Source organism: Ambystoma mexicanum, chromosome 2p (genome assembly GCF_040938575.1).
Source record: "Ambystoma mexicanum isolate Mex_15411 chromosome 2p, UKY_AmexF1_1, whole genome shotgun sequence".
Lineage (NCBI taxonomy): Eukaryota > Metazoa > Chordata > Amphibia > Caudata > Ambystomatidae > Ambystoma > Ambystoma mexicanum.
Window position 1 is genome coordinate 629,880,804 of NC_090923.1, and position 27,642 is coordinate 629,908,445.

The following is a 27,642-nucleotide window of genomic DNA, read 5'->3' on the forward strand; positions in this document are numbered from 1 at the left end:
TCCACCGAAGAACAACAGTGACACTCGGGCGTACCGGCGAGCACGAACAGTGCGAATAATTGAAAGTTCCATGCCTAAGAGGGAGCAAAGAAATTGACATAGTGAAGCAAAGGAAATTAAGTCAAAAATTAACCCTTTGCTATTGTGTACATGTACACAGTGCCAAAACCAAGATAACAGAAGGAAGATAATATATCAGGCAGATACATTACCCAATATTGTATACAAGCAGCTTTTGGAGCAGGTCAAACACCTGAGTAAGCAGAAGTCCCATGAGGAGAATAGACCAGGCAGTCACAAGTGTGTGGACATTGGAAGTCCTGGCAGGAGAGTACACCAGGCAATCTCAAATATGTGAAGCAGCAGTCCTGGCAGGGGAGTACACCAGGCAATCTCAAGTGTTTGAAGCATGAGTCCTGGCAGGAGGGTTCACAAGGACATTTCAAGTGTGTAAAACTCAAGACCTGGCAGGGGAGTATACCAGGCAGTTGAAAAGGATTGTGTGAAGCAAGGCTTTGTATGCAAACATTGCATTCAGCCAAGAGCGGCTCAACAAACTGTTCTACATAAAACCAACAATGTAAAGTCAAACAAGTTTGGTGTGCAAGTATAGCACTTGGCCAAGAAAGGCCCAAAGAACTGTTCTGAAGAAAACCATCATTGTGAGGTCAACAAGTTGTACGTGCAAGTGTTGCACTTGGCCAAGAAAGGCCCAAAGAACTGTTCTGAACAGAAAGTACAATTGTAAAGTCAAACAGTTGTTGTGCAAGTGTATTACTTGGCCAGGAAGGGCCCAAAGAACTGTTGTGGATAAAAATCCAAGGAATAAAGAATTATCCAGGGGACGGGAACTACCCTCTGGGACCAAGAACTTAATTCTTGAAGAAACTTTTGTTTAAGTCATTTTTCTTTATGAACACCTTTTCCAAACCAATCAGGGATAACGACAACCCCCCCCTTTTCACCTTAGAGTTACGTTTGTAGTGTGGTGTTCAGAATAGAATGTTGGACACAGGACAGTTTTGCTTTTGACATCTTGACACGGACAGAGCCTTAGTTTTTGCTTAGGTGGGGAAATGGGGGAAATTCCTCTTAGAGCAAGGTCCGAAAGGGCTTTTTCCAACCCTTTTTATTTTCAATAGAAGTCTTTAACCAAAAACATTTCAAACCTGTGTCTGACTCTCATTTCTGACTCCCCACAGTGCTATATAAATATCCAATGACATAACATATTAGAAGCCATTAAGGGACCTTAGAGGGGACTGTCCCAAACTGCTAATGACTTATAGAAAGTTCCCCTGGAATGATGTCTTACCGAGATCTTCGGGAGCCTCCTTCGCCTCCTCATCTGTCACATGGATTGTCACCCCTGCTTTCGGCTGGAACGGAGGTACGTGGATCACATCTAGTATCCGCTGAATGGCTCCTCGGTCTCTTGACCCACGGATCTTGTGGTTCTTTGCATGGAGATTGGCAGCCGCAACAATATAATCCATGTGAGTCTCCTGAATAAAGACAAATCAAAGCATGTCTGTTGCACATGTACTGCTTAGGAGCAACCAGGAACAGTGTAAGGTATTAGGGAAGCAACACTTGACAGAGTGGAAATTGATAAGTGCTGCATAAAAGAGCCTGGGGACCATTAAAATGGCAGCAGTGCCCAGCATATATCAACATAACAATGCATTGACAATAAAGCAAGGAATTATTGCCAACACCAGATTCTGAATCAGTATTCTCTCTCATATGTCCATATTTGCCCCGACTTTAGCTTCACATTCTATGTATTACTTTAACATGATTTCACTCTGTTGCCCCAGTTTATCTGTCTTTGTACCGTCATGTCAGTCCTCAAGGTCAATCTGTACTCTTTATTCTCTTGCCCATCAGCTGCCCCAGTTCCCTCCAGGTACTGATCCCCGACTCCATTCGCCTGCCTCCAAATTTATGGAATTCCCTTCCTCTGGACATACAAAGATGTGAACTCTAACATTGCTTCAACACTGTCTAAATGAACATTTACTGGGCCGGGCATTCCCAGAGTATATTGTTTAGCACGTTGCCACATATTGTTTTGGATTGTCTTTGTTTTTGGTTAATTTGGTAAGAAATCCACAAATAAATAAATAAACAGTGCTTTGCCAGCACCCGGCACCCTAATAGAAGGTTTCTGAAAACCTGAATGTTCACATTGTTGATTCAGGGTTTAGAGATAGCTTCACAATATAATTCTATGGGTTGGAAAGCAGAGTCCCAAGACAGGAACCAAAAGGACCAATGCCAAACCATATTTGAGATATCATTCCTTAATGATGCTGAATCCTACAAAACACAACTGCCACAACTAGACATGTTTTGGTGTTCTGACTTTATGCAAGTGTAGCATTTAAGGCACGGGGGGCCAAGATATAGAGAACGCCTAGTAAAGGATATCCTTCACTAGGCATTCTCAGTCTCTTGGCCCCCTCACCATAAACACTATATTTGCAAATGTGAGGCACAGCTTGCACCTGGAAGAAATGACCCATGCTGGACTATGGTTGGTGAATATTAGGAAGTCGTGGCTCGGTAGTGTGTCGCACTAGCCAAGTTCTAGGTACCTACTGTGGTTTAGTGTGTTTAGGATCCTCATCACTAGATTATAATTATAATTGTTCTTTTATAACATGCTTAATACCTGAGACAGTTTCTAAGCGCAAGACCGATACTTCGAACCTGTTCTGTTTGTCTTGCTTCCAGGACAAACGCGTTGCCTCTGAGCTATCCTCCTGGTGTATCTTCAGATTTCCGTCTTAAGCATGCAGAAAGTGATGTTACACTGGTCCTGACACTCCAACACAAGAGCAACAACACACTTATGGAACAAAGGACGAGAAAAGACTTCAAAAGGATATGAAAAATCGAATGTGATTAATTTGTAGTCATTAATTGTAGAGTCCTGAGGAAGTGCTGTAAGGCATGAAACGTGCCAACTCCCTCAGTACATAAAAAGAAATTACAACATAAATAAACATACATTAAAGATGAAATGTTTACTGTAAACTATTGTATAGATTACAACATTTAATCCAGTGGCTAGTTTACACTAAACACATCTACAAAATAACAATCTTACATGGTGAGGTGTTTGCTGGCTATTCAATGGTCATGCTTTGCTTGTGTTTTGATGTGGCTTTTCAGAAGACATTGGGCCTCATGCTGAGTTTGCAGGTCCGGAAATAAGGGTGCTGGTAAGCTCACCGGCACCCTTGTTTCCAGACCGGCAAACTACGGGTTTGCCTGCTGGAGCTGCTGCACCCGACAGCTCTGACCCTGCCGGACACAGCGGTCACAGTAGGTAAAGCCATCACGGAAGCACCGGCAAAGTTAACAACGGTGCCGGTGCTTCCGTGTCCCCACTCCCATAGAGTCCCATGGGACTCTATGGTGATTAACAAAATAACCGGCGCCTGACTTCCTGGCCCGCCGGACTTGTAATAGCCTGGTGGCAGGGGGAAGTCAGGTGCCGATAATTTTTAACAGGTTTGGCAGCAACCCGCTGGTAGCAAGGGCAGGGTTACCGCCAGGCCCATAATCTTTGATAGTGGGTGCCTAGGTGTTCAGAAGTTTTATTCGGATGATGGTTCACTGTGTGGAGAGTGTTGGTTCAGCAAAGACACTCTGTGCTGGTGGGAGCTAGCAATTGCTCATCAGTCACACTTTTGTGGCAGAGGTCATGTGTGCTCATCAGGCACACTGTGTTGGTGGTGGTGGGGACCAGTTGTTCAATAGTCTCATCTGGATGAGGAGGTTTGGATGTTCAGCAGGCACTGTGTGCCGGCTGGATTGGCCATGGTTGTTCAATGGTTGCACGCTGCTGGTTGGAGCTACGGTGTTACACAGGTACACTCTGTAATGGTGGTGGGGCTAGATGTTCAACAGCAATCCTTTGATGGTTGAGTTTTGTCAATTTAGCAAGTAAACATTTGGATAGTTGAAGAGGCCCTAGGTATTCAGCAGCAATCCTGCTATTTCATGTAAATGGGGGCAAGGATGCCGGGCAGTCACACTGCATTTTCAGATAGCGCACTCCGTGTTGGTTAGAGTGGCGCTTGGTGTTCAGCTGTCACACTCATGGCATTCTACTGCTATAGGCCCAGCCTACTAGTCTGTCAGTGTCTGGGTAGTTGCAGAGCACTACACCCTGCAATGTGGAACAGAAATCCGTGAGAGTTGGGGATACCGATACTGTGACAGATAGCAAGTGAATCTCAAGCAAGGAGGCAGCCAAGAGTTTCTAACGGGCACCCCGGGGTGGGCTCTATGGGCTGATGTGCCTTGATGCTACATGATGACAAAGTCTTGGGGTAAGCCAGTTCTTGAAGCTCAGCACATCCAATGTGAAGTGACACATCCATCCTTACACAAATCACTTCCCTTTGCCCCATTTCCTCAAATAGCCTTCTTCTCTTCTCTTCTCTTCTCTTCTCTTCTCTTCTCTTCTCTTCTCTTCTCACTCTCCCCTCTTGTACTTCCCTGTTTTGCTCATTGTTCTCCAAGCAGGCTAAGGTCCGGGCGGGGGCCAAATACTCCATGGGCAAGGAACAGGTGCTCTGAAACTACTACGCTGGTGATTTGGTGCAGTATAAAAGCTGAGTAACATACAACAGGATTACATAACATATGTGAGGCTATAGACTAGAAGACGGCCTGTAGACTGCCTCAGAAGGTGGAAGAAGCAGGTTAAATGCATGTAGAGCTGAGCCGAGGAGATAAACGCTAGGTAGACCACCTACAAAATACTTGATTTTCATGACTGTCCCCTGTTCTTGCCACACAGGTATCTGTCACGCCATGCCTAAGCATGAGCCCGCGGCCATCCGACGTCAGGCTCACCTGGGGGAGCACACTCAGGATGACATGCATCCTGCAGGAAGAGAGTGAACACACAACCAGTCATCTGCCCTGGGGGGGTCAGGAATCAGAGAATACCAGATGAATGCCATGGACTGGCAGCGTCCCAGCTGCCTACCCTGGAGCTGGGCACACACCCATGTTTTTCTCTTTTCTGGCACCCACGCGCACCTGACAGGTAAGCAGCTGCTCTGAGTGTTCTTCCACTTTCTGACTCACCTGTGGTGGATGGGCAGCGGATTAAGCATGCCACCCATTTCTGATTGCAGTAGTGAACATAAGTGAACCAGAAATATATGGAGAACTCACAGCTGAATTCTGAGCTCCATGTAAAATAAGAGAAGTATCACTCTGTGTTGGAACGAGACTTTTCATTTTTTATGAGGGGCTCAGATTTGAGCCCTGAGTGCACTGATGACACCCAAGACCTGATTCAGAGGTCCATGTACAAATAGAAATGTGTTGTTCCAAGCCGGAACAACACATTTCTTAACTGCACCATATTCAAGCCAGGAAAGAATGTGGTGCAGGAACATGAAAGCCTCAGCTTTTGCATGAGCCTGATTTACGGCTTGACAACAGCCCTAGCAACCATCAGGAAAGCAGGACAGTCACATGAAGGGGATTCTCGCTCCAGCATCACTGGTCTAGCACGTCAATAAAAGGAGTTAAAATACGACGCCTCTGAGGTGCCCTTAAACTCCACTGCACACTTTTCCCCTTTATAAATATAGCATTTCTTAGACTGCAGCGCCACTTTTCTAGTTTAAGGAAAGATTAAGAAAACTTTCTTAAATTAGAAAAGTCGAAGTCTTTAAAGAAATGCTTGCAATGCCACTGGAGCACATGTTTCCTCCGCGTGTGATTTTAGCAGCTTTTGCAGCTGGAATGCACATTATCTCCCCTCTAATATTTGCACCCCCCCTTCAGAATGATAGTGCTAGAAACTTGAGGGGAGAATGTTGTATCTCCACACACTTTTTTACCACAGGCTCAGAATCAGGCAGCACATCTATAAACTGAAAGGCTTGTGTAAAAGGAGCGGAGATTTATGATGGTTTTCCTTTTAGATCTTTTAGTTTTTAGTTGTAGCTATTAGGTGGTGCTTTTGTGCCACCATTAAGCAGAAACCATTGCATGTGAGTACAGCTAGGAAGAAATGGAATTTGAAGAGGGATCTAACATCTGATTTCGTTTTTTTTTATTTTCCCACCTATTTACTACCCATAGTCTTAGTCCCTCTGGCCATTCCCACCCATTTCCTGCCCCTCTCCCTCCCCAAATCATTTCCTCCTACAATCTCTTTGAGCTAGGTTTTTCAAGCCTTACGATCAAAAATTGAGCTCGAAATGCCTTCCAGTGTTTTTTAACGCAATCTTTTGACAGGTAATGACGTAACTGGAGCTGTAAAGGGGGTATTGGTGTAATTATAATGTGCTAAGTAGGTCTGCCTTCAGCCACTCGATTTATAAGCACTATACATGTTCTTCACCAAAGTCCTGTTAAAACAAGCATTGTTAAGCCAACAGTTTTAGGCATTTGCCAGGAACTGCTATCATATGACCATGTATTCGCACCATTTTGCCTCACCACTACGGCAGTGCCTGACAAATGCCTTTCCCATCCCCACACAAAAGCCAAAACTGTTGTCATTGCCAACGTTTGTTATCTATTGACAAGGATTTGACATGAGAAGGAAGGAAGGGCTGACTCTAGAGCAGTGGTCCCCAACAAGTAGCTTATCAGCAACATGTTGCTTTCACCCTCACCCCACCACCCTAAAATGCTCACCACACCTTGATGTCACATTCTGTGGTGCTGAATGGTCTGTTACTAGCAGAATTACTTGAAAACTAGGGCTTACATTTTTTTTCAGTGACATAAAATCTTACTAAGCAAACATTTATTTTCTCTTTTGCAGTTCGGATACTCCAGACTGAGGCATTCTAGCACTTTTAAAGGACACATCATGTGAGGAATTTGACCATCCACACAGTGGGTGTGAAGTCGCCTGGGTTTTTAAAACATTTTTTAAAAATTGAATGATTGTAGATGCACCTCCGGAAAATGTGTGGGGCTAATCCGCACACATTTTCCTATGCTCACAACACGACATACACATAGCATAGACCTGTGTATTCTGGGTGGACACAGCCTACAGGTGACACCCCCGTGTCATATTTAGTTGGTATATGACATCCAGGATTGCACCATCTCCTCTCAGAAGGGGGAGGGAAAAACATCCCCCCTGCCATGGCCAGCCTAATTAACTAACAAAGGCTCCATCGATCCGCCCCGTCCTTTTGTTAGCTCTGCTGCTGTTGGCAGCTACACATACTAATCTGACTTAAATTCAAGGCCCATATGGGGCCTGGCTGCAGAGGCTAACAAAGGCAACAGGAAACCCCAACATCCTTTGATATGCACTGTGTCATCCTGAAAACAGCTCCCACTCTTAGTATCAATGGACAGTGAAATATCATGTCTGGGACTGAGTGTTGCAGTAGTCATCCCCGCAGGGGGACCCCATTCAGAAGGTAGGAGTATGTGATTTGACGGAGACAGAAAGTCTGATCCTGCCGCAGCTTCAAGGGAGACCTGCCGCTTTAAGCAGGAATCACAGAGAGCTCCATTAACTAGAGAGACCCTTTGATCTACAACAGACAGGAAGATGGGTGGGACTTAGTATTACATGTTTTCACCCCTTTACCTTTCCTGTTGCAAAGTACTCTGGTTATGACCTCATGCATACAGGGGATTGTTGGTGGGGACCCATGATTGGTTCAGTAAGGTAGTTATACCCTACACAAATCACTGTGACCCATTTGGCTTTAAAAGAGGGCTGAACCCCTCTTTTGGGCAGATCAGCTGAAGACTTTGCAAGGAGTAGCAAGAAGAACTCAGCATTGGACCCTGGCTGAAGGTACAATCTGCCTTACATCTTCCGCCAGTGAAGGAAGACCAGGATCTCCAAGAGAGGAGCAGGATCCCTCCCCTAAACATCTCCAAGGGATCAGAGGGAGATACTGAATACAGAGGACCCTCCAGCATCTCCAGAACTGGCACCCAGCCAGCACACAGCATGCCCTGCTAAGCTCTGCAGTAAGCTTCCTAGATGGGAAGTGCCAGAGAGTATCTTAACCAAACCAAGGACAAGGCAGCTGCCTCAACAATCTCCTGGGCTTTGGGCCAGCCGCCTTAAAGGACGACACATGCACAGTGAAGAAACTAGGAGGGATGCATCAACAAGCATCTACCAACATCAGCCTTAAAGGACATTCCTGAGCCAGTTGAGCCCCTCGAGCTGCAACCGACTACACCGCTGACTGTCGTTACGCGGAAGTCGCTAACGCTGTCCAAGATGCCTCAACCAGTGCTTTAGACCCGCCAACCAGCACCGTGACAATGATTTCTGACCCTGAGCCGCCGTGTAGCACAGCCTGCAGCCGTCCGTTCAGCTTCGCTCACTGAACTGCCTGCCGCCTTATACCCGCAGCTGTCTCCCGTCTTGAACTCTGTCGCAGAAGCTGCAAAGTGCCCTGAAACCGACTCGACCCTGTCGAGGACCAAGAACATCTAGAGAACAAGGTACATTGTGGTTGTGTCCCCCTGACCCTTCTCCGATGGCCCCTAGTGACATTTTACGACCCATTTCTCCCTTTGTGTTGAAACCAAGTATCCTTGAACTATTGCGATTAATCACTTTACCGACTACCCTCCTGTCAGTATCCAGAGTGAATCCCTTTTCCTTCTTTGAAACTGTCTGTCCTCTGCATTCCTTTACAGGATGGGTTGTATTTTGTAGTGTGCTAGAACTGTCTGTTGTGATAATAATAAAGTAGATTTTAATACAACCTTGACTGGACAGTCCCTTTTATCATTGGGTAATTATTGTATGTTTACTGTGTTGCAAACAACCAACGATCCGTGACCATGTGGAGATAAGCCTGACATTCTGTCCACGTTACCGAATTCGGACAAGAAGGTTTATTATTGACTTCCAATTCGTTTGGATCCCTTTTGGTGTACTAGAGGTGTGGAGCTGATTGATGGTTTATAAACCGATATTCATCCCTGGACCACAGGTGCCACGGGAAGTTGATTTGTCACACACCCTGAATATGTGATTGCTTTAGGATTATGTGTTTTCTCTTGGTTGAAACTATGCCGTTTATGTCTGGGATGTTGGGGGGTGGGACAGGGGACACTTCCCACACTGGCCCTAGACCCAGCACTGATTAGCAGGCAAAAACACCCAGCCACCATGGCTAACCCACAGGCAGGGGACTTTGGTCATAATACACAGGGTTTCCACAATGTTTAGTAAGTTCACAAATTGCAAATAAGTTAAGCGTATGGCTAAGTGGTCATGTTTCAAAAATTGACAACATACCTATTTTCGGTTTAACACAGGTTGGTGGGCACGAGCCGTAACAAGACAGGGGAGAGGCCAGGCCACAGGAGCAGGCCGGGCTGGCAGTAAAACGCTGGCTACCCAGTGTGGGTCACGACCACCTCCCCGAAGGAGGGTCGGATCCAACACCTACACTGCTGAAGAGCTTTCGATCAAGCGCAGCATTCAGAAATGCAGTGCTGCTCCAGTAGACAATGTCTAAGGGAGCCTGCACATGGTGGACAACAACTAAACCACCAGACAAATATTATATTTAAAAAGAAGGACCTGAGGGTCTTATAACACCCAATAGCCCACTAGGGACGGCTCTATAATAAAGGCCTACTAACAGGCCCCGACCATAGAGAGCAACAGCTCTCCCTGGCTCATGGTTTCATCCACAATACAAATGCCTCAGGACTGCATGCAGAAGAGGATGGGGTTTACCAGCCCTTATGAAACCACCACCTACTCTCCCCTATCACACCGCTGAGATCAAGTAATTGGCAGGGAGAGCTGGTCAATCCTTGGAGGGGCTGGGCTACTTAAGAGGTAAATTGGAGACTTTCTAGTGTGTGTTAGTTGGGTGAGGACAAGAGGTGGAGGACTATGTCTGAGAGACCAGAGGAGGAGAGCGTGGAAGCAGTGTGGAGGTTACTGGAGAGAGGGGTCTATGGAGTGTTTGTGCGTGAGAGTGATGAGGGTATCATGTAATAATGTTGCCATATATATGGTTGTTGATGGGGTTAATATTAGGTTTACATGCAAGCCGGGTTTGTGGTGGTGTCCCCACTTCCTTAAAATAAATAAGGGGTATGCGGGGGTGTCCCCCACAGGTTCCATGGGTTAATATTGCAGCAAAAAGATTGCGCCATTCTTACATGGCGATATTGTTGCAGGGATATTAGCACATGGACCCGCGAGGAGTGAGTGTAGGAGGAGCAGAGTAGGAGGAGGTAGTAGTAGTTGTCACTGGAGGAAGAGGTAGTAGTAGGATTAGTGAAGTGGTAGTCGGCACTGTGGATTAGTAGTGGGATTAGTGGAGTAGTAGTGAGAGGGAGAGGTATTTGTAGTAGTAAGAACTACTGGTAGTCTCGCGGCCATAATGTGTGGTAGTAGAGCCAGACAGATGAAAAGCAGTTGTAGCTTTATAGAGGTATTTGAAATAGAAGTGGTAACAATGGCAGAGGTGGAGTTGTAGCAGTGAGAGGTAGTCGTGAAGTTGTAATAGTGGGAGGAGAGGAGAGGTGATAGTGGAGAGAGTGGTGACGAGGAGCTGGAGTAGTATGGAGGGAGGTAGAAGGGGTACATCAGAGGTAGTGATAGTAGTGAGTGGAGGAATTGAAGAGGAGGAGGAGAGGTGCCAACAAAGGGTGGAGATAAGAATGCAGAGAGTGAGAATGGAGGGATGTTACCGTGGAGGAGAGGTGAAAATAACAGCGAATGTGCGTGCTGAACAACTGACATCGTGTGGAAGGAGGCACCATCCCAAACTCCCCTAGAGCACTAAGTGGGAATAGGAGAGGGAGAGATAGAACAGCCCCAGGGAGTTAGTAGGCCACCCTCTTATGGAAACCATCAGTAGTGAAAGGAAGAACCAGACCGACAGATGGCACCAATCCATAGCAGTAAATAGAATTAGGGATGCCTGGGTTACGGCGGTGGGAGAAGACTGCGAAAGTCAAGTGAGAGAGGAACAGCCATAGTGCCAAACTTTGCCAATCCCCAGTAGACCCAAAAAATCCCAAGACTCTCTGAACCAATTCTATCTGTAAGAATGCCAATAAACACCATTGGACTGCTGTTTGGTGTCAGAGTGGTTCTTGGCAGTTTGTTTGTTTGTTTGTTTAGTATTTATTAAGCGTGCCAGACCCGAGGGTATAAGGGCGCAAGAGCATAAGAAAACGTACCGCTTGGTGCAATAGTTACAAATTACAGAGTGTCAATAGTGAGCAAAGAATAAACAGTGCAGCAATTTAAATTAACAATATAGAAATAACAGTTGTAAGCAGGATCATAAATATATGCGAGAAATATATACAATAAAAACAGATTTGTGCATTCAGTTGTCGTTTGTCTCTATTAACCAACTAATCAAGTTTTGCCTGAATTTAGTGAAGGATTGTTCCATTCTCAGTGATGTGGGTAACTCGTTCCACAATTGGGCTGCATTGACAGGGAAGCTGGAGCCTCCAATAGAGGAGAGTTTGAATCAGGGTCAGGGTACCTGGAGGCGATTAGTATTTGTATTAGCTAATCTAGTTAGTCTGGAAGATGCGGTTTTAGAGAATCTGTCTGCTAGGTATTGTGGGGCTTTGTTGGTTAGAGTTTTGTATGTGAGGGAAGCAGTTTTAAGTCTGATTTTCTCAAGGGTGGAAAGCCATTTGTGCTTCCTTCTTGTTTCAGAGATATGTTCTGTTTTAGGGATATTCAGTGCGGCTCGAAGAGCATTATTTTGCTGTGGCTGTATTTTATTGATAGTAGATTTGGTCGCTCCAATGTAAAGGGCATTGCAATAATCTAGTTTGGAGATAATCAAGGCTCTGGCTAAGGTAATGCAACTGTTCGGGAATAAGAATTGTTTACCTGCTCTAATAGGTTTGCATGTATAAGCTGTTGATGAGGCTAGAGTATTTACCTGTTTGGTGAATGATAGACTAGAGTCTAAGCATAGACCTAGCATTTTTACTTCCTTAGCTACTTGAATAAGGTTCTCATCAATGATGAAGGAAGAGTAACTCGCACCTAGTTTGTACAGAAGGGGTGTAGTACCCAAGATGAGAAGCTCTGTTTTCTCATCGTTCAGGCAGAGACCATGAGTGGGCATCCATGCCTGAACGATGCTGTAGATTCTGTTCACCATTGCTCGATCCTCACTGTAGTCCCCGGTAAGTGGCAGGAGGATCTGGGTATCATCTGCATAATTAGTGTAAGTGATACCCAGATGGTCCAAGTCATCAAAAAAGGGTTTAGTGAAGATATTATATGGTGTTGGTGAAACACATGAGCCCTGTGGCACTCCACAAGTGATGGGGATAGAGTCAGCAGCTGCAGAAGGTGAGAAGACCCTCATGGTACGATCACTGAGAAATGATTGAATCCACGCTATAGCCTCACTGGAGAAGTGGGCTGCTGAATCCAAGTGGTTGCATAAGACTTTATGATCCACTAGGTTGAACGCCGCAGATAAGTCTAGTAGGAGAAGTAATGCAGATTTTCCATTGTCTCTTAGTTTATCTATTTGGGCTTTGAGGTCAATAAGGGACGGAAGCCGGATTGACGGGAGCCTAATAGCTGGTTAGATTCTAGGAAGTTCTGGATTTGGATGTATGCTACCTTATCCAGAATGTTCAGCAAGAATGGCACAGTTGTAATCAGTTGATAGTTGGTAGGTATAGCCGGGTCTAAAGTTTGCTTTCTTTTTGAGGAGTGGGAGTACCCATGATTCCTTGAGGTTGCTAGGAATAGTGCCAGTGGTGAAGGAGGCATTGATCAGCTTAGTGATAAATGGAGCTAGATCCCTAGCAGCATCTTTAACCATTTGTGCTGGGCATAGATCACCTTTGCAATTGGAAGGTTTGAGACCAAGTATTACTTTCTCAACCTCTACTATGGAGATTTTAGAGAAGTGAAATTGGGTATGAGGTTTGGTTTTAGAAGGTGCTGTAGTTTTAGGCAGGGAGGCAGTGGCTAATGACTCTTTCTTTAATTCTATTTTCTTTTGGAGGTTTAGGACTTTGTTTGCCAGCGCATGCTGGATTTCAGAACACCATGTTTTGTCTTTGACACAATTATCGTGAACTGTTATGGAGTTTTCAAGTTCTCTGAGTATGGAGAACAACTCTTTCATGCTGGAGTTTGCTTGAGTGATTGTATTGTTATAAGTCTCTTGTTTAGCTAAGAGGATCTCTTTCTTATATTGAGATGAAATGTTGGTTAGTTTCAGTTTATTTTCTGGAGTAGGGTGAAGTTTCCAAGTATTTTCGCATTTTCTTTTTTCTAGTCTGAGGTTTTTTAGGTGGGGGGTGTACCCGTTGTTCAGATGATTATGAGGTTTACTATTTCTGAGTTTTAAAGGGGCGATGTTATCAAGAGTTTTGTTCATAATTTTGTTGTATTCTTCAACTAGGAGGTTTGGATCTAAATTAGCAGGTAAAGCGTTGAGGGTAGGCAAGATACCAGGGATTAATTTGTCTATTGTCATATTATTTTAATTTCTGGTCAGTATAGTGACACAATGTCACAATTACTTGCCAGAAAGGCTTCAAATTCCTTTTAGTGTCCTGTTGAAAGTGGACACTTCGGGGACTTCGCCAGACTGGAGCAGAATAAGGGACACAAAAGTCAAATTTAGTGTTCTAGTGAAAAATGTCCACCTTCTGATGTTCCACAAATTTGCCAAGTATACAATAGGCAGAAAACCGACATGTATTTCCAAATATCTATTTATTTAAGGGACAAAAGAATGGAAAGGCAGGCAATTGAGCTCTTAAAAAGTTTATTTTATGTCAAGACCAAACGCAAGCCTTATGCTTAAACTTTTTTTATTTGTCCACTTGAGCAGCAACAGAAAAACAGCTTTAAATCAAACTCCCGAAAAACACTACATTTCCCATACCTTCTAGTTCTTTAGAGTCACACAAAATATTTGTTTGTCTTCCGTCCATGTGACTCTCCTAATCAATCTTGATCCACTGGACCCCACGTGTCATATCCTGTACAAGTCCTTTTCTCTTTCTTTCTTTCTCTGCTCTACAGTAGCTAAGTGGTGTTTTCCCTAGCTCTTGTTAGTGGTTTGATATATGTTAGTTGTTATTTATTAGTCATTTATTCAATTTGAAAGGAGAAATTGTGGGAGTGGAAGTCCCGGTGAGGCATTGAGTGTCTGCTGTGGGCTGAAGAGGTTAACCAAACAGTGAAAAGTAGACAATGGGCACAGTAGTGCATGCATGCGTGGACCAGAAGTTGCTATTCAAGGTAGTTGGTTTCTCGTGTGCCTATCTGAGGATTCTGAGTACTCTACTCAGAGATGCAGTTGACATCAGGAGCCAGCGAGAACATTTGATCGAAGATGCTCTGCTTGGTGCCACAGTTGGTAAGGCTCGCAGGAGCGAGAGCCCAGCAAGAAGCATGCAAGCTTGGATGCATCATTAGGAGCAACAGTCGTTCCGGCTTGCAGACGGGAGAACCTGATGTGCGGTTAACAAACTCACATGTTAAGTGTTATCTGGCCAGTCTAGTCATGCAATAATACTCATCATGTTTGTGTTACCCTTGATGGACGACAGTACTGTGCATCAGGGTTAAAGCAAACATAATAAGTGTTATTACGTAGCTAATAACACTTAATTTGGCTTTATCCTTGGTCCACAGTAAAAGAACACCATGCCCAGTCTGCATATACTATCTTAATGTGCCATGGCACTTTTTACTTGGCATCAAGGGTAAACGAAACATGATAAGTGTTATTATGTTGCTAGACTGACCGGGTTAGTAATTTAATAACACCTTTCATGTTTTGTTTACCCTTGATGCACAGTAAAGTAAAAAATGCCATGCCACATTTAGAAAGTATTTGCCGAATGGTACTGCTAATTGTTCCAATCTGCATTTACTTTCTTAATGTGGAATGGCATTTTGGTACTTGGTATCAAGAGTAAAGCAAACAAGATATATGTTATTACGTGGCTAGACAGGCCTAAATAAGTGGTGCCAGCCTCCATAAGTTTCTTACTGTGGCATGCCATTTTTTACTTGAAATCAAGGGTAAAGCAAACATGATGAGTGTACCAACCAGGTACCCAAATTTGCTGCCTTATCTGGAAATGAATCTCCAGAGGTTGAATTTGCTATGTGAATTAAAACCATTGAACTACTGGGTTAGGCTACGGACTACACAGCGGCTATCCAAGTATAGAGAAGCCTTGGTGGACATTTTGTCCAGGAAGGTGGTACTTCATTGTCGTTGCTCGCCCATATTAAGAAGGAACTTTATAGTATTTGGATGAGTTAGTGCTGGAATACGCCCGAGATAATGAATTATAACACCAAGATTTTTGTCAAAAATGCATTAGGTGGAAGGTGATAATTTAGTCACAATTAACAAAACTGCTTTACTAAGAAAGTTTTGGGAATGCAAACAATCCTTTGGATATGAGGAATATTTAAATAGTGTGTGTCCCAAAAATGGAATAAAGACAATCTGGACACTTGCCCATTTTGTGCTGATCAGGTTTAATCCATTCTTCATTTAATGCTGATTTGTCCTCAATATCTGGACCTGATGAAAAGTTATCTGAAACCTTTATTCCATGAAAGAGATATCAGAACAATGGACCAAGCCGTTGCCCTATGTTGTGCTTTGAAGGACAGTCTGCTAGTTCACACTGTGGTAAACTATCTCTATAGGGATTGGAGGAGGAGACTGGCTAAACAGATTTTTCTATACACTCTGCACTTTATTGTCTCAGTATGTTAGCTTCTACCTATGAAGTTATGTTTCAATCCAGTTTTATCCAGTTTTTTAATGTTTTTTTAAAATCCTATCTCTTCTGATGTCTGTTCTCCCTGCACATATTCCTATATTTTGTGTTGCTACTATCACTTTATGGCTATGGGTTATGCTAGATGGATAATTATCAGTGCTCTTATCTCACATGTCTGGGTAAAAGCGCTTTCTCTAAGACTGGTCTTCTGCTAGCAAATATGCAACCTTTATATCATTGTTGTTGCAATCTGTGCATCACATTAATAGGTTGATGTCGCATCTCCTTGGAGTGGGTGAGAGGAAAGCAATGTCCCCCCTAATGTGCAGAAGTGAAAAAAAGAAGCTCTCCTGGAGACTTGTGCCAAGTTAGGTAGTTCATAGAATTGTTTAATCACAATTAAACAACTGCCTTTTATAGGGTCAAATTATTATTTCATCATAATTGCCCATTTGCCCTTTATGATGACACGTGTTTTGGCTATGTAAGCCTTTTTCAAATCAGGGTAGATACTAACATTAGGTACATATTGTGCAAAATCAATCAAAGCAATGCCATTTGTACAAAAGCAATCAGGTTTCAAAAGCAGTATAGTTTGTTGAATTCGTAAAGAGTATACATTTAGTGAAAATATTCATGCCATCAAACAAAGCCAATTGACAGAGAGCAGGGTTGGGGTTCAGGGGAGGATTGTAAAATCACTCATTGTAAAGCAAACATAACAAGTGTCTAGCCACATACACTTATATGTTTGCTTGCTTATTATGTGCCTAGACTGGCCAACATGGAATGTAGGCCAGTCTAGCCACATGTTTTATTTACCCTTGATTTACAGTGACTGTAATGCTAATATTGGTGGGCCAGCACTGTTTGGTACCCACTGCTGTGAATTTGGGTGTACATGTTCTTTGAATAAATCACAGCACTTGGGAATATAGAGGATGGAGTTTGTTAATCTAGATTAGTAATATAAAGCCGGTTTGGCTTGTATTTGTCTGACTAATCTCCGAAGCAATGCAACTTTCTTAAATGTGAATGTTTCTTTTGTTTATTATCTCTTCCTTTCTCAACCATCACATCTCTCCCTTTCCCTAACAATCCTCCCCTGAGCCCCAACCTGGCTCTCTGTCAATTGATTTTGTTTCATGACATGAATATTTTCACTAAATGTATACTCTTTACAAATTCAACAAACTATACTGCTTTTGAAACATGATTGCTTTTGGACAAATGACATTTGAGAAAGGCTTACATAGCCGAAACACGTGTCATCATAAAGGTCAAATGGCCAATTATGATGAAATAATAATTTGACACTATAAAAGGCAGTTGTTTAATTGTGATGAAATAATAATTTGACACTATAAAAAGCAGTTGTTTAATTGTGATTATTAAACAATTCTATGAACTACTTAACTTGGCACAAGTCGCCAGGACAGTTTCTTTTTTTCAGTCTTATCTCACATATCAACTAGGCACGGTGTTTACTGCTTATGTGATAATTATTCTCTCATATGTTACTCTTGGAGTTTTTGCTGCCATTTTTGTATAGCAACTGGCCAAAAGCTGATCAAGGAAAACATTTTTGCTCACATGATATGTGATATTCATGAATCTGTACTTGATATCATTTATGCTTTCAATGGCTTTTTGCTTTTAATGTGGTGAGTGATGTGAAGATTTCCACCCTTTAAATGGTGTTGTAGTTATTTCCTATTTCATCGTTATGATAACATTCCATGTCATTAACGGTTCTGCTTTTATCTAATGTCTGATGTGTTCTCTGTACCCCTAAAATGCTGCCGCTATTATTTTGCACTTTAACCTTTTGATGTGATGTTTATTTTTAAACTGTTTTTTATGTATCTATTTATATGCTTTCGTGGCTATGCCGAAATAAAGCAATACTGAATTGAATTGATAAGTCTTATTACATGGTTAGACAGGCTTATATTGGTGGCTCCAGTATGGCCTTATATTCTTAGTGTTCCATGGCATTTGTGTACTGGGTATCAAGGGTAGACGAAAATGTAAGTGTGATTACTTGGTACACTGGCCAATGTTGGTATAGACAGCCTGGATATACCCTCTTTCTGTGGCATGGCATTTTATTTACAGGCTGTGAGTCCTTATTTGATAATTATGGCATATATTGGTGCAACCTGCATGGACATGTATTGGCACAGCCACATTGAAAATGTTTAATGTGCTGGCATATGTTGTGGGCAAAGGCATCATGAAAATGTGTTGGAAAATGCTCATGTGCACTGTTGGTAACTTGCATCTATTGGATTTGTTCATGTGCTAACATACAAAACCGATTGCAAACTCTGTGGGGTTTTACCCAGTTTTTCACCGAAAGAACTTTAAAATACACCACTATAACCTGTTATTTTAAACATTTTCAAGGCGGGAGAAACCCCTGAACTCTCCTTGTTTCATTTGGTGTAAACGTTTATAAACTCCAGATTCTAAATTCACCAATCGCCATTGGTGAGAAACTACACAAACAGAAAGGTAAGTCTGCTGCAATTCCAACCCCTCCCTTACAGCCCAGAAACCTTCAGCCTGCTTATTCAGGCCAAGTGCACAACTTCGTAAATCAGGATGATGTCATGGAAGGACTCATCTGACATGGGAGAGGGGCTGAATTTTGAATACAAGAAGATCAAAGAGGAAGAAGGGGTCATGGATAGTTATCCTGGCATGGGTTTAAAGCTTGAGCATTAAGAGATTCCTCCGCGACTTGATCAACAGGCTTGTTGCAGAACGCAATAAACAAGTGAATTCTAGACTGGAGGCAGTGGAGGACATGCTGGAGCAGACAGGACATAAGAGAAAGAGAAAGAGTAAAGAAATGAATTGTTGGCGAAGGACCAGCGAGCCAGAGTGATGCAGGTGGATAGTAAGGGCTATAAAAAATAGAGTCTCTGCCGATTGCCTCCAGGCCTTTGAAGTAGTTAGAGGGAAAACTCTCTGGCGGCCCAGTCTCCTTTTGCCAACCTTAAGAAGGATTACATGATGAGCGGCAGGGTACCCAGCATGACGAATCACTGGGTGTCATCACTTCTCCCCAGAAGGATCCCCTTCTCATGAGGCTGGGGAGGTCAAGCTGCTACCCAATGTTCCCCCTATGGGTGGTTTAATGCGGGAGGACCTCATGGGGAGGGAGTCTCCTACTGGAGATAAGGATGGCCACCTAGGTGATAGGCAGCACAATATCCCCCTTCTGACTGATACATTCATATGCTATTGTAACATCATGTCAGTTTCCCCAATTGAGACGAAGAAGATCATCTGAGACACAAAGATTAACACCAATGCAAGTACTGAAAAGAGGTAGCCCCAAGGAGCCATGAAGAGCCATGGAACGGGAGCTATGGCCACCCATCGAACGGGAGGACATGTTCTAGTGCTCCGTGCGGGAGTGTTCACCTAAGCAACATAAAACTAGGTGAAGGACTCATTGAATGAGAGTACAGTCCTGCATGCAGGCCAGCCAAGAAGGAGAGCAGCACGGGAGACAGTCCAGCCCGGGAAAAGTAAGGAAGACCCAGAGAATGCTGAGAAGAAGCCGAAAGCCATCCTCCTCTGGAGACAGGAAGCAGACAGTGAGATTCCTTTGCCCGGTAGTGTGGCGTTGGTCGGGAACATGGCTGGAGGCTCGGAAGCAGTGATACGACCCTGGAAGGGTGAACCATGAGGTCCTGCAACATCGCCTACACTGCCGGACTGGAAGACGGGAACGAGACACGGGGAGCAAGAGCTGCAGAGACACTGAACGCTTTCAAAATGCTCCCAAATGAAGCAAGAACCGGCAGAGCATCCAGAAGCCAGTGAAGGTAACAGGCGTAACGCAGGAACCGGTAGGGGTGTAAAGTTGGACATTTGTTATTGTTATTGTGCTTATACCATGCCAAAGCCTGTGGGCATCCAGGCGCCGAGAGACAGATGCAGTGACAGAAAAAGAGCTACCTGCAGAGATTCATACTAATTGAAAAGATACGTTTTCAATTGTTTCCGGAAGGCAAGAAGGTTTTCTGTCTTACGCAGTGATACGGGCAGAGCATTCCATGCCTTGGCTCCTTGGGTGTGAAAGGCCCGTCCGAATCCACAAGCTCGTTTTACCCGGTGCTGTACCAGTAAGGAGTCTTCTGCTGACCTCAAATTTCTTTTTGGCTGGTAAATGCTAAAGACATCCTTCAGGTAGACGGGTGCATTGCCAAAGATGCATTTATGACAGATGATTAGTAGTTTGAACTGAATTCTGGCTTCCACAGGGAGCTAATGTAGTTGTTTTTCTGGCTGCGGATGTAGGTTCTGAATGCTTCATCTGAAAGATGATGCGGGTGGCTTTATTCTGTATTTTTTGTAATTCTTGGATATCAGCTTAACTTGCACCACCTAAGAGTGCATTGTAGTAATCCACTCGTGGCAGAAGGATAGCTCTCACAAGTTTGGTACGATTTTCAACTGAAACCAATGGTGCAACCTGTCTGAGTACTTTGAGATAATAGTTAGTACTAATAGTGATGGCTGCAACATGGGCTTCACAATCCAAGCTGTTTTCCATATATGTGCCCAAGGTCTTTACTTTCCGCACGTTAATATGGCTACCATCTATTCTGAAACCTGAGTACTCCTGGCCTAGCTTAATTTGTGCCTGGCAGGGGCCAAATAGCATGAGTTCAGTTTTTGTAGCATTTAGACAAAGCCAATTTGTGGACATTTTCTGTTTTATCAATTGGTACACCGCATCCACCATACGTTGGTCCGCATCATGATCACCTGTGATATCGAGAACCAGTTGAAAATCGTTGGCGTAATTACAGAAAAAGATCCAAAAAAGATCTAACTCGTTGCAGAGAGGGAAAATATAAATGTTAAACAACAGGGGGGAAAGACATGCCCCCTGGGGCACTCCACACGTTATAGTTTGTGACTTAGAGGCACTATCCCCCCAATGCACCTGTGACCGGTGACCTTCCAAAAAGGATCTCATCCAGGTTATGGCATTTACGGAGAGGCCCCCAACAGTCTGCATTCTATCAAGTAGAATTTTATGATCTAGCAAGTCGAAAGCTGCTGATAGATCCTACAACATCTGCAGCCCCGACTTGCTATCCTCTAATTTAGGGAGCATAAATGTCTGCAAGTCCAGAAGGGCACTCTCCGTGCAATGGTGACTTCTGAACCCCGACTGTTTGACGTGTAGTATGCCGGACATCTGTACATGGGCCTGTAACTGGATAGTCGCTACCTTATCTATGAGTTTAAGAAAGAACAGTGTGTTGGTCTTAAATTGGCTGCATCGGTGGGTGTAACGCTCACCTGGTATCCACGGGGACGTCACTGAGCCTGTTCTGACCTCTTACGACCTAGAACCCTTCCCTGGAGGCTATTTGACTGGAGACCGGGCCTGAAACACAGGATTGGTAGAGTTTAACTCCCTATTGTCTCTGTGTGCTTGAACCCCTTCTTCCCCGGGGTCCAACCCTTCCCTTTGATCCAAAGCTCACCTTGTTTTCTTGGATAGTGTGCTCTCCATCCTGCTTTCAGCACAGGGGCACGTTGATTGATGCGGGCTCGTTGCTGCCTAGTCACTTCACTGGCAAGAGTCCGACAGGTAAGTATAATGAGTCTTTTGAACAGTTCTCTAACTTCGTTCCTTTCCTTCCTTAGATGATGGCCGGAGTCCGGGGATGGTGGCGTGCTGCTGAGATGAGTAGCGCTGAAGGTGAGTGAGAGTGCGATGCACCCCTTTCGTATTTGTATTGAACTGAGTTATTTTTCTGTGTCTTTTAGGTGCCGCGATGTTTTCAGCGTGGATGCCGGTTATGAAGAACAAATGCGGTGAGTAAGCACGGTATGCGGCGCCTCTAGATGTTTCCACACTAACTTGGAGACAGAGTTCCCCCAGAGCGGCTGGGATTCAGGTAAGTGTTTGAAGCTCGTACAGTATTTAAAAATAAGCGAAGATTTGCAAAATGCTTACTAATGCCTTTTTTCTGTTCTTTTCCCTTTTCCTTAGGAAGCAGCGTGCCAGGATGGGAATGACACCGCCGAAGATGCCCGCAGAACAGAAGGAGAGATGAATGATGGGCAGAAGCTCCGCAAGGTAAGGCTGTTCCTAACAGTGTTCTTGTAGGAGCTGAGCGCAGAAGAAAGATGCCGGCCTACTGGAGACCGATCCGAACACGGTGAGTGTCACGCTGCAGGTGCAGAAAACACAAAGCATGTTTCTCAGCCTGTGCGTGGCTTAAATAGTCTCTGGGTATCCCAGGTGTCTCTTGGCTGAACCACACCCAAAAGACTAGACTGCACATGCAGTTCTGGGAACCGAAATATGTGGGGGCATCCATCTTATCCCCATCAATGCACTACAAGTCCAATCCCCAATGTTATCCTATGGGAGTGAGTGAGTCTGGTGCCACAAACACCAAGTCTGACTTCAAGTGGGTCTTTGGAGGGATGGAGAGGCACTTGAGGGCAATGTAGGTGATCGTGGCCTGGCTCCAGCCTGACATCTTGGAGGGCTGGGGACATGAGGGGCAGGAATCATGACAGTGGGTTCTAGTCCCACTTTTTTCAGCAAGGGGGACACTGCTACACTCTTTATCGACTGGGGAGTAACACCCGTCCGAAAAGAGGCTTTTGAAAATCTACAATCGAAAGGTGCAAACAGTTCCTTATGTTCCAAAATATGATTGGATGGAAGACGTTCTCCAGGACAGTTTGTAGGGTGCATCGATTTAAGAATATTAATCATTTCAACTGCAGTTGATTCTTTAAATATAAAGCCTGATGCTGACCCTGATACGGTAGCAGTTTCAGATGTGAAATTCAGCAGAGTATTTAAAGGATTAATGCAGATATGAGGTGTTTCAGTAGATGCTGAGATAAGTGTTGACTTAGGCAGTGGGGATGCCAATGCTTCTTGCTTGATCTTATCTTGAGCTTTGAATAATTTATCTGCAAAGGACTCCTGTACCCGATCGCAGTCTTCAACTGTGGGTTTTATGGGAGGACTGCAAGCAGCGGGTTTTCCCCAGGATCTAAAAAGGCGAAAAAGTTCCTTCGTCTGCTCACCAGCTCAACTAATTTGGTTATTATAAAAGGTTTTCTTTGCCTCAACAATTTTGGTTTATATTGCTTCTCTTTGCATTTCCAATCTGACATGTTAGTGGTAGAGCTATCCCTACGCCAGATATGTTCGCCCTGCCTTTTGCTGGCCCTGAGTTCTGCCAAGGAAGGAGAGAACCATTTATGACGATTTGGTAGATCTCTGACCAATTTATCTTTCATTGGGGCAAATTTATTGAGCTTTTCGATGGTCTCCTTGTTATAGTTGTTTATAAGCGTCTCGGATCATCGAGTCATTTGTTTTAGTCATCAGTGTTTGCATATACTTGACTAAAATAGGAGTGGTAATACTCTTTAAGTTTTGAGTTCTAACTATATGCGTTTCGAGTTCTAACTATATGTACTAATGCAGGAAGCCTCAATACACACGTGACAAAGGAGTGATCAGACCAAATACATGGTGTGGTCATGATGTCTCCAACCTGTATGTTACCACTGCCAATCCAATCCAATATATGGCCCTTGTTGTGCGTAGGGTCCATATTGTGGATTGTGACATGGTGATTCCCTAGCATTTTTTCCAATGCCAGTGCTTTCTTATCCCATTTATCACGTTAAAGTCACCTAGGATAACCAATCCAGTGTTGGTGGTCATCATAGGTGTAACAATGTTGATAATGTCTTCATTGAAGCTATCAGAATCCTCAGGTGGTCTATAGAGAAGAACTAGATTTAGGGTAAAATTGGGATTGGCTGTTATTTTAACATGAATAATGCCACTCCCTGTGCATTCGATTTTAATCTCGTAAATTCATAGTGATTTTTTACATATAAATGCTACCCCTCCCACAACAGTCCCCTCCCAGTGTTTCCCAAAGAACATATAACCGGGGGTGTGGAGGTCACCTGTTCTATGGAAGGTCCATGGGCATTGGTAAGCCACGTCTCAGTAAGACACATGATGTCTAACTTCTGTTCCTGGATGTAGTCATGTATATCTAGTGCGTGTTTCACCACGGACCGGGTGTTCAGTAATGCTATGGTGAGTGCCGAGAGCCGGGTATCAGTCCCTGGCCCAGATAGGGTGTTCATATTGTTAGTGTCAGGGGCATATTCCTGTGAGGTACTACAGGCTTTACCTGGGGTTGCCATGTACCCTGCGGGTGCCAAGGGCATCAGAGTGTGTGGGCACGTCTGCGTGTCCCTGCACGGACCCGAACAGACGAGTTCGCGCCGGGGGATGGAATAAATAGAATGCCGAAACTACAATCCTGCTGGGATTTGTAGTTCCGTGTCTTGCCTAACTCGTGTGTGCCGAGGGGGATCTCGGATTCTAATCACATGGGTTACCGTCGAGATTAATACAATTTTAACTCACTCCAAGTACAGTGTTAAAAGTTAGCAGAAATTCAAGGCAGTTAGTTAAAAATAGTATCAGGTACAATAACGTTAATAACATAACTAACACTTAAAATTATGAATAAAATTATATAGACTCAACGTGCAGCTAGAAAAGGCACTTACAACTATCTCTGGATGGAAACAAGTGTAGTCTGGATTTTTTACCCGCACAGACTCACAGTTCCATTTGAGCAATCACGTTCGTGCCGGGGGACGGACTAAATAGAATGCGGAAACTACACTCCTGCTGGGATTTGTAGTTCCGTGTCTCGCCTAACTCGTGTGTGCCGAGAGGGTTCTCGGATTATAATCACACGGGTTAGCGTTGAGATAAATACAATTTGAACTCACTCCAAGTACAGTGTTAAAAGTTAGCAGAAATTCAAGGCAGTTAGTATCAGGTACAATAATGTTAAAAACACAACTAACACTTAAAATGATTAATAAAATTATATAGACTCAACGTGCAGCTAGAAAAGGCACTTACAACTATCCGTAAAAGGAATACAAATTGTTTGAAAATTACGATATGAGTAATCTCCCTTATGGCAGTACTTCACAGGAGAGTGAACCAGGTGGGCCTAGCAAAACAGGGGTAAAGGAAAGGGTTTGTAAGCCAAATAAGATAAGGGTCTGGGACCTGAACCAGCATCAAGCAAGTATCAGAGGGAGTCTTCCTTTAAGCAGTGGGGAGAGCACCACTGGTCATATAAGTAGGGTCTGGAATCCCAGCAGAAAGACATTAAAGTTTAGAGGAAATCTTGCTCACTATAGTGGCAGAGATAAATCCACTAGTCGTAAAAGGAGGATCTGGGATCGTAACCAAGATTTGGTAAATTGTTGAAAAGCAGGTCACAAAGGCAAAGTGTGCATCAACCTGTAAGCACTGAGGAAAGAGGCTATCAAGTAATTTTAGGAGAAGGGAGTCATTCTCCTGGTAGCAAAGTAAAAGTCGTAAAAATGGCTCTAGGGGAAGGGAGTCATTCCCCATGGCTTTGTGGCTGAACTGTGCAAATGTAGACAAAGAGAAGGGAGGCATTCTCTTGGTTCTGACCTTAGAGTTAATGTGAGGCAGCCAGGGGAAGGGAGTCATGCACCCTGGCCTTGTTGTGTATTGTATCAGGACATACCGGGGGAAGGGAGTCATTACACCTGATTTTATTGGAATTTGTGCAGAACCACATCAGGAGAATGGAGCCATTCCCCTTGAGAGAACATTGCATAAAGATTGTTTTGAAACCTGCAAACTAGGGAAAGGGAGTCATTCCCCTTAGGTATATTTATTGTGAAGGAACATTTTGTTAAACATCATTTTACAAGCAGGAGAAAGGAGGCACTCTCCTTAAAGAAGGAGCTTTATATGTGTTTACTCTTTATTCCTATTGTGAGAGGGACAGAAGTAGGTTTAGAAACAGGATGGTGGATTTTACGTTGACGGACATTCTAACAGACCCCTTTAGTATTCGTTTTGAGGCAGGGAACTCCTCTTAGACATTAGGGATAGTGAGGACCTTTTCTCCATTTCCAAAATAAAAGTCCATAACCAAAACTATGCCATCTTTCTGTCAGTCTCCTTCTTCGACACCCTTAGACCAGCCAGACGACCTTTTCCCATGAACGTGAAAACATAGGTGCAGTAGCACCTTCCACATTCAAGGCAGTCAGCACAGTGGAGGTTGGATGGATGAAGAAACGTGTCCTCCAAAGCAGCAGTTGTCACACAGAATGACATTTTCTGTCTTGTGCTACATTATGCAAGCCTCTGGACGAGGAAGTCAGGCAGCGCCTCTGGGCAGAGGGTCCAAGGCCTCAGTTGGATAGGAAACTGTCAGAAACATCGTCAGAGCTTGATCCTAAAATTCTTGCATTCATCACTAAGTCAGAGAGGAAGTGCAGAAAAAGTATGGACTGATCCTGGAATGCCTGTCAGGAGAACATTCTGGAATTGGCAGGTCCAGTTATAAAAAGAATACAACTCTCTGAGAGGGAGAGGTACACTGGCCAACCTGTGGATACAGCTACCTTAGAGAATTAGACTCAAAGAGCTGTGTGTACACTTGGAAATGCCAACTGCGCTTTATCCAAAGAGCGCAGGAGAGGCTTACTCCTTAAAATCGATGCCAGATTGAGAGATGTTGGGACATATGAGACAGAGCCGGCTGCACTTTCAGGAACTGAGCAAATCCGTGGATACTTTCATGGTCCTCACAAGGTGCAAGTGCCAATAAAAAAGATATTTCTCAAAAGACCTTTTGGGCCGACCAGTTGTGGCAGGGCCAGTGGAGTAACTTTGCTGAAAATATTGGGGGGGGGGATATGACATCTGAAGAAAAGGTGCCCCAGCCAAATTAATGGGGACAAAATGGTGTGCCATAAATGTTGGGGGGGGGCAAACACCCCCGCACCTCCCAAAATTACGCCCATGAGCAGGGCCTGTTCATCCGGTTGGCTGCAGGGGTGCTGCAGGCCCCATGGCAGAGGAGCTCTCAATACTGGGAAGAAAGACAAAGAGGCACTTTCTTCTCCTCAAGGGGCAGAGGTAGCCATGGACAGTACAGCAGCCATTACAGCTGGTGAGACAATGGGTGGAATATCTGCCAGTAGGAGAAAGGATGGCACTATTTTTACAAAACTGGCACATGGTTTCAGAGGATGCCTGAATTCTCCAGACAGTTGAAAGGTATCACCTGTAGCTTTGGGAAGTGCCTGCACAGATCAGAAGGCATACTTTTATTGTCATGTCAGATTCAGATAGAGCCTGTCTGGAAGCTGAGTTAGGAGAGCTAGTCAAGAAAAGAGCAGTAGAATAAGGGGAGGCATCCCCAAAGTGAGTTTTCTGAGCAATATCGTCCGAGTACACCAGAAAGTGAAAGTGAGACCAGCTATCAATTTGAGTGAAATAAACAAATGGGAAGTGTACATACATTTGAAGATGGAGGAGACTCGGGCCCTGATTCATAGAATCCAGAGCAGAAAAGGTGCAAGCGCCGCTCGCCGATAAGGAGCATGCGCCAACCGTGGCACAAAGAAAGAATTGCGCGACACGCGTATTCATGGATTTCCCGAGGCATCAGTAGCCATGGCGCAAGGAACATCAAGCAGCACCAGTAACGCCCCCAACATGCCCCCCTGGCAGTAAAAGGCAAGTGAAATGCCTAACACGGCGCAAGCCCCGGCACGTGCCATCCCTGGTCCAGCATACAACCCCCCTTAGCGAAATCACGTGAAAACTCTGTGTGTACCCCATCTGCACCCCAGCATAATCGTGTGAATACTCAGTGCGTACCCACCCGCACCCCAGCCAAATCGCGTGAAAACTCAGCACATACCCCGTCCGCACCCCAGGCAAATCCTGTGAAAACTCAGCGTGTACCCTGTCCGCACCCC

At 44.2% G+C, this 27,642-nt stretch overlaps 1 protein-coding gene across 1 annotated transcript in view; it reads right to left on the bottom strand.

The window, feature by feature from the left end:
- Nucleotides 1-27,642, bottom strand: part of UBA7 (ubiquitin like modifier activating enzyme 7) — a 1,701,784-nt gene that overhangs the window by 802,784 nt on the left and 871,358 nt on the right. The window contains exon 19 of the mRNA XM_069644160.1: nucleotides 1,316-1,505. Within this exon, the coding sequence (XP_069500261.1) occupies nucleotides 1,316-1,505 (190 nt within the window). The remainder of the gene's footprint in view (nucleotides 1-1,315; nucleotides 1,506-27,642) is intronic.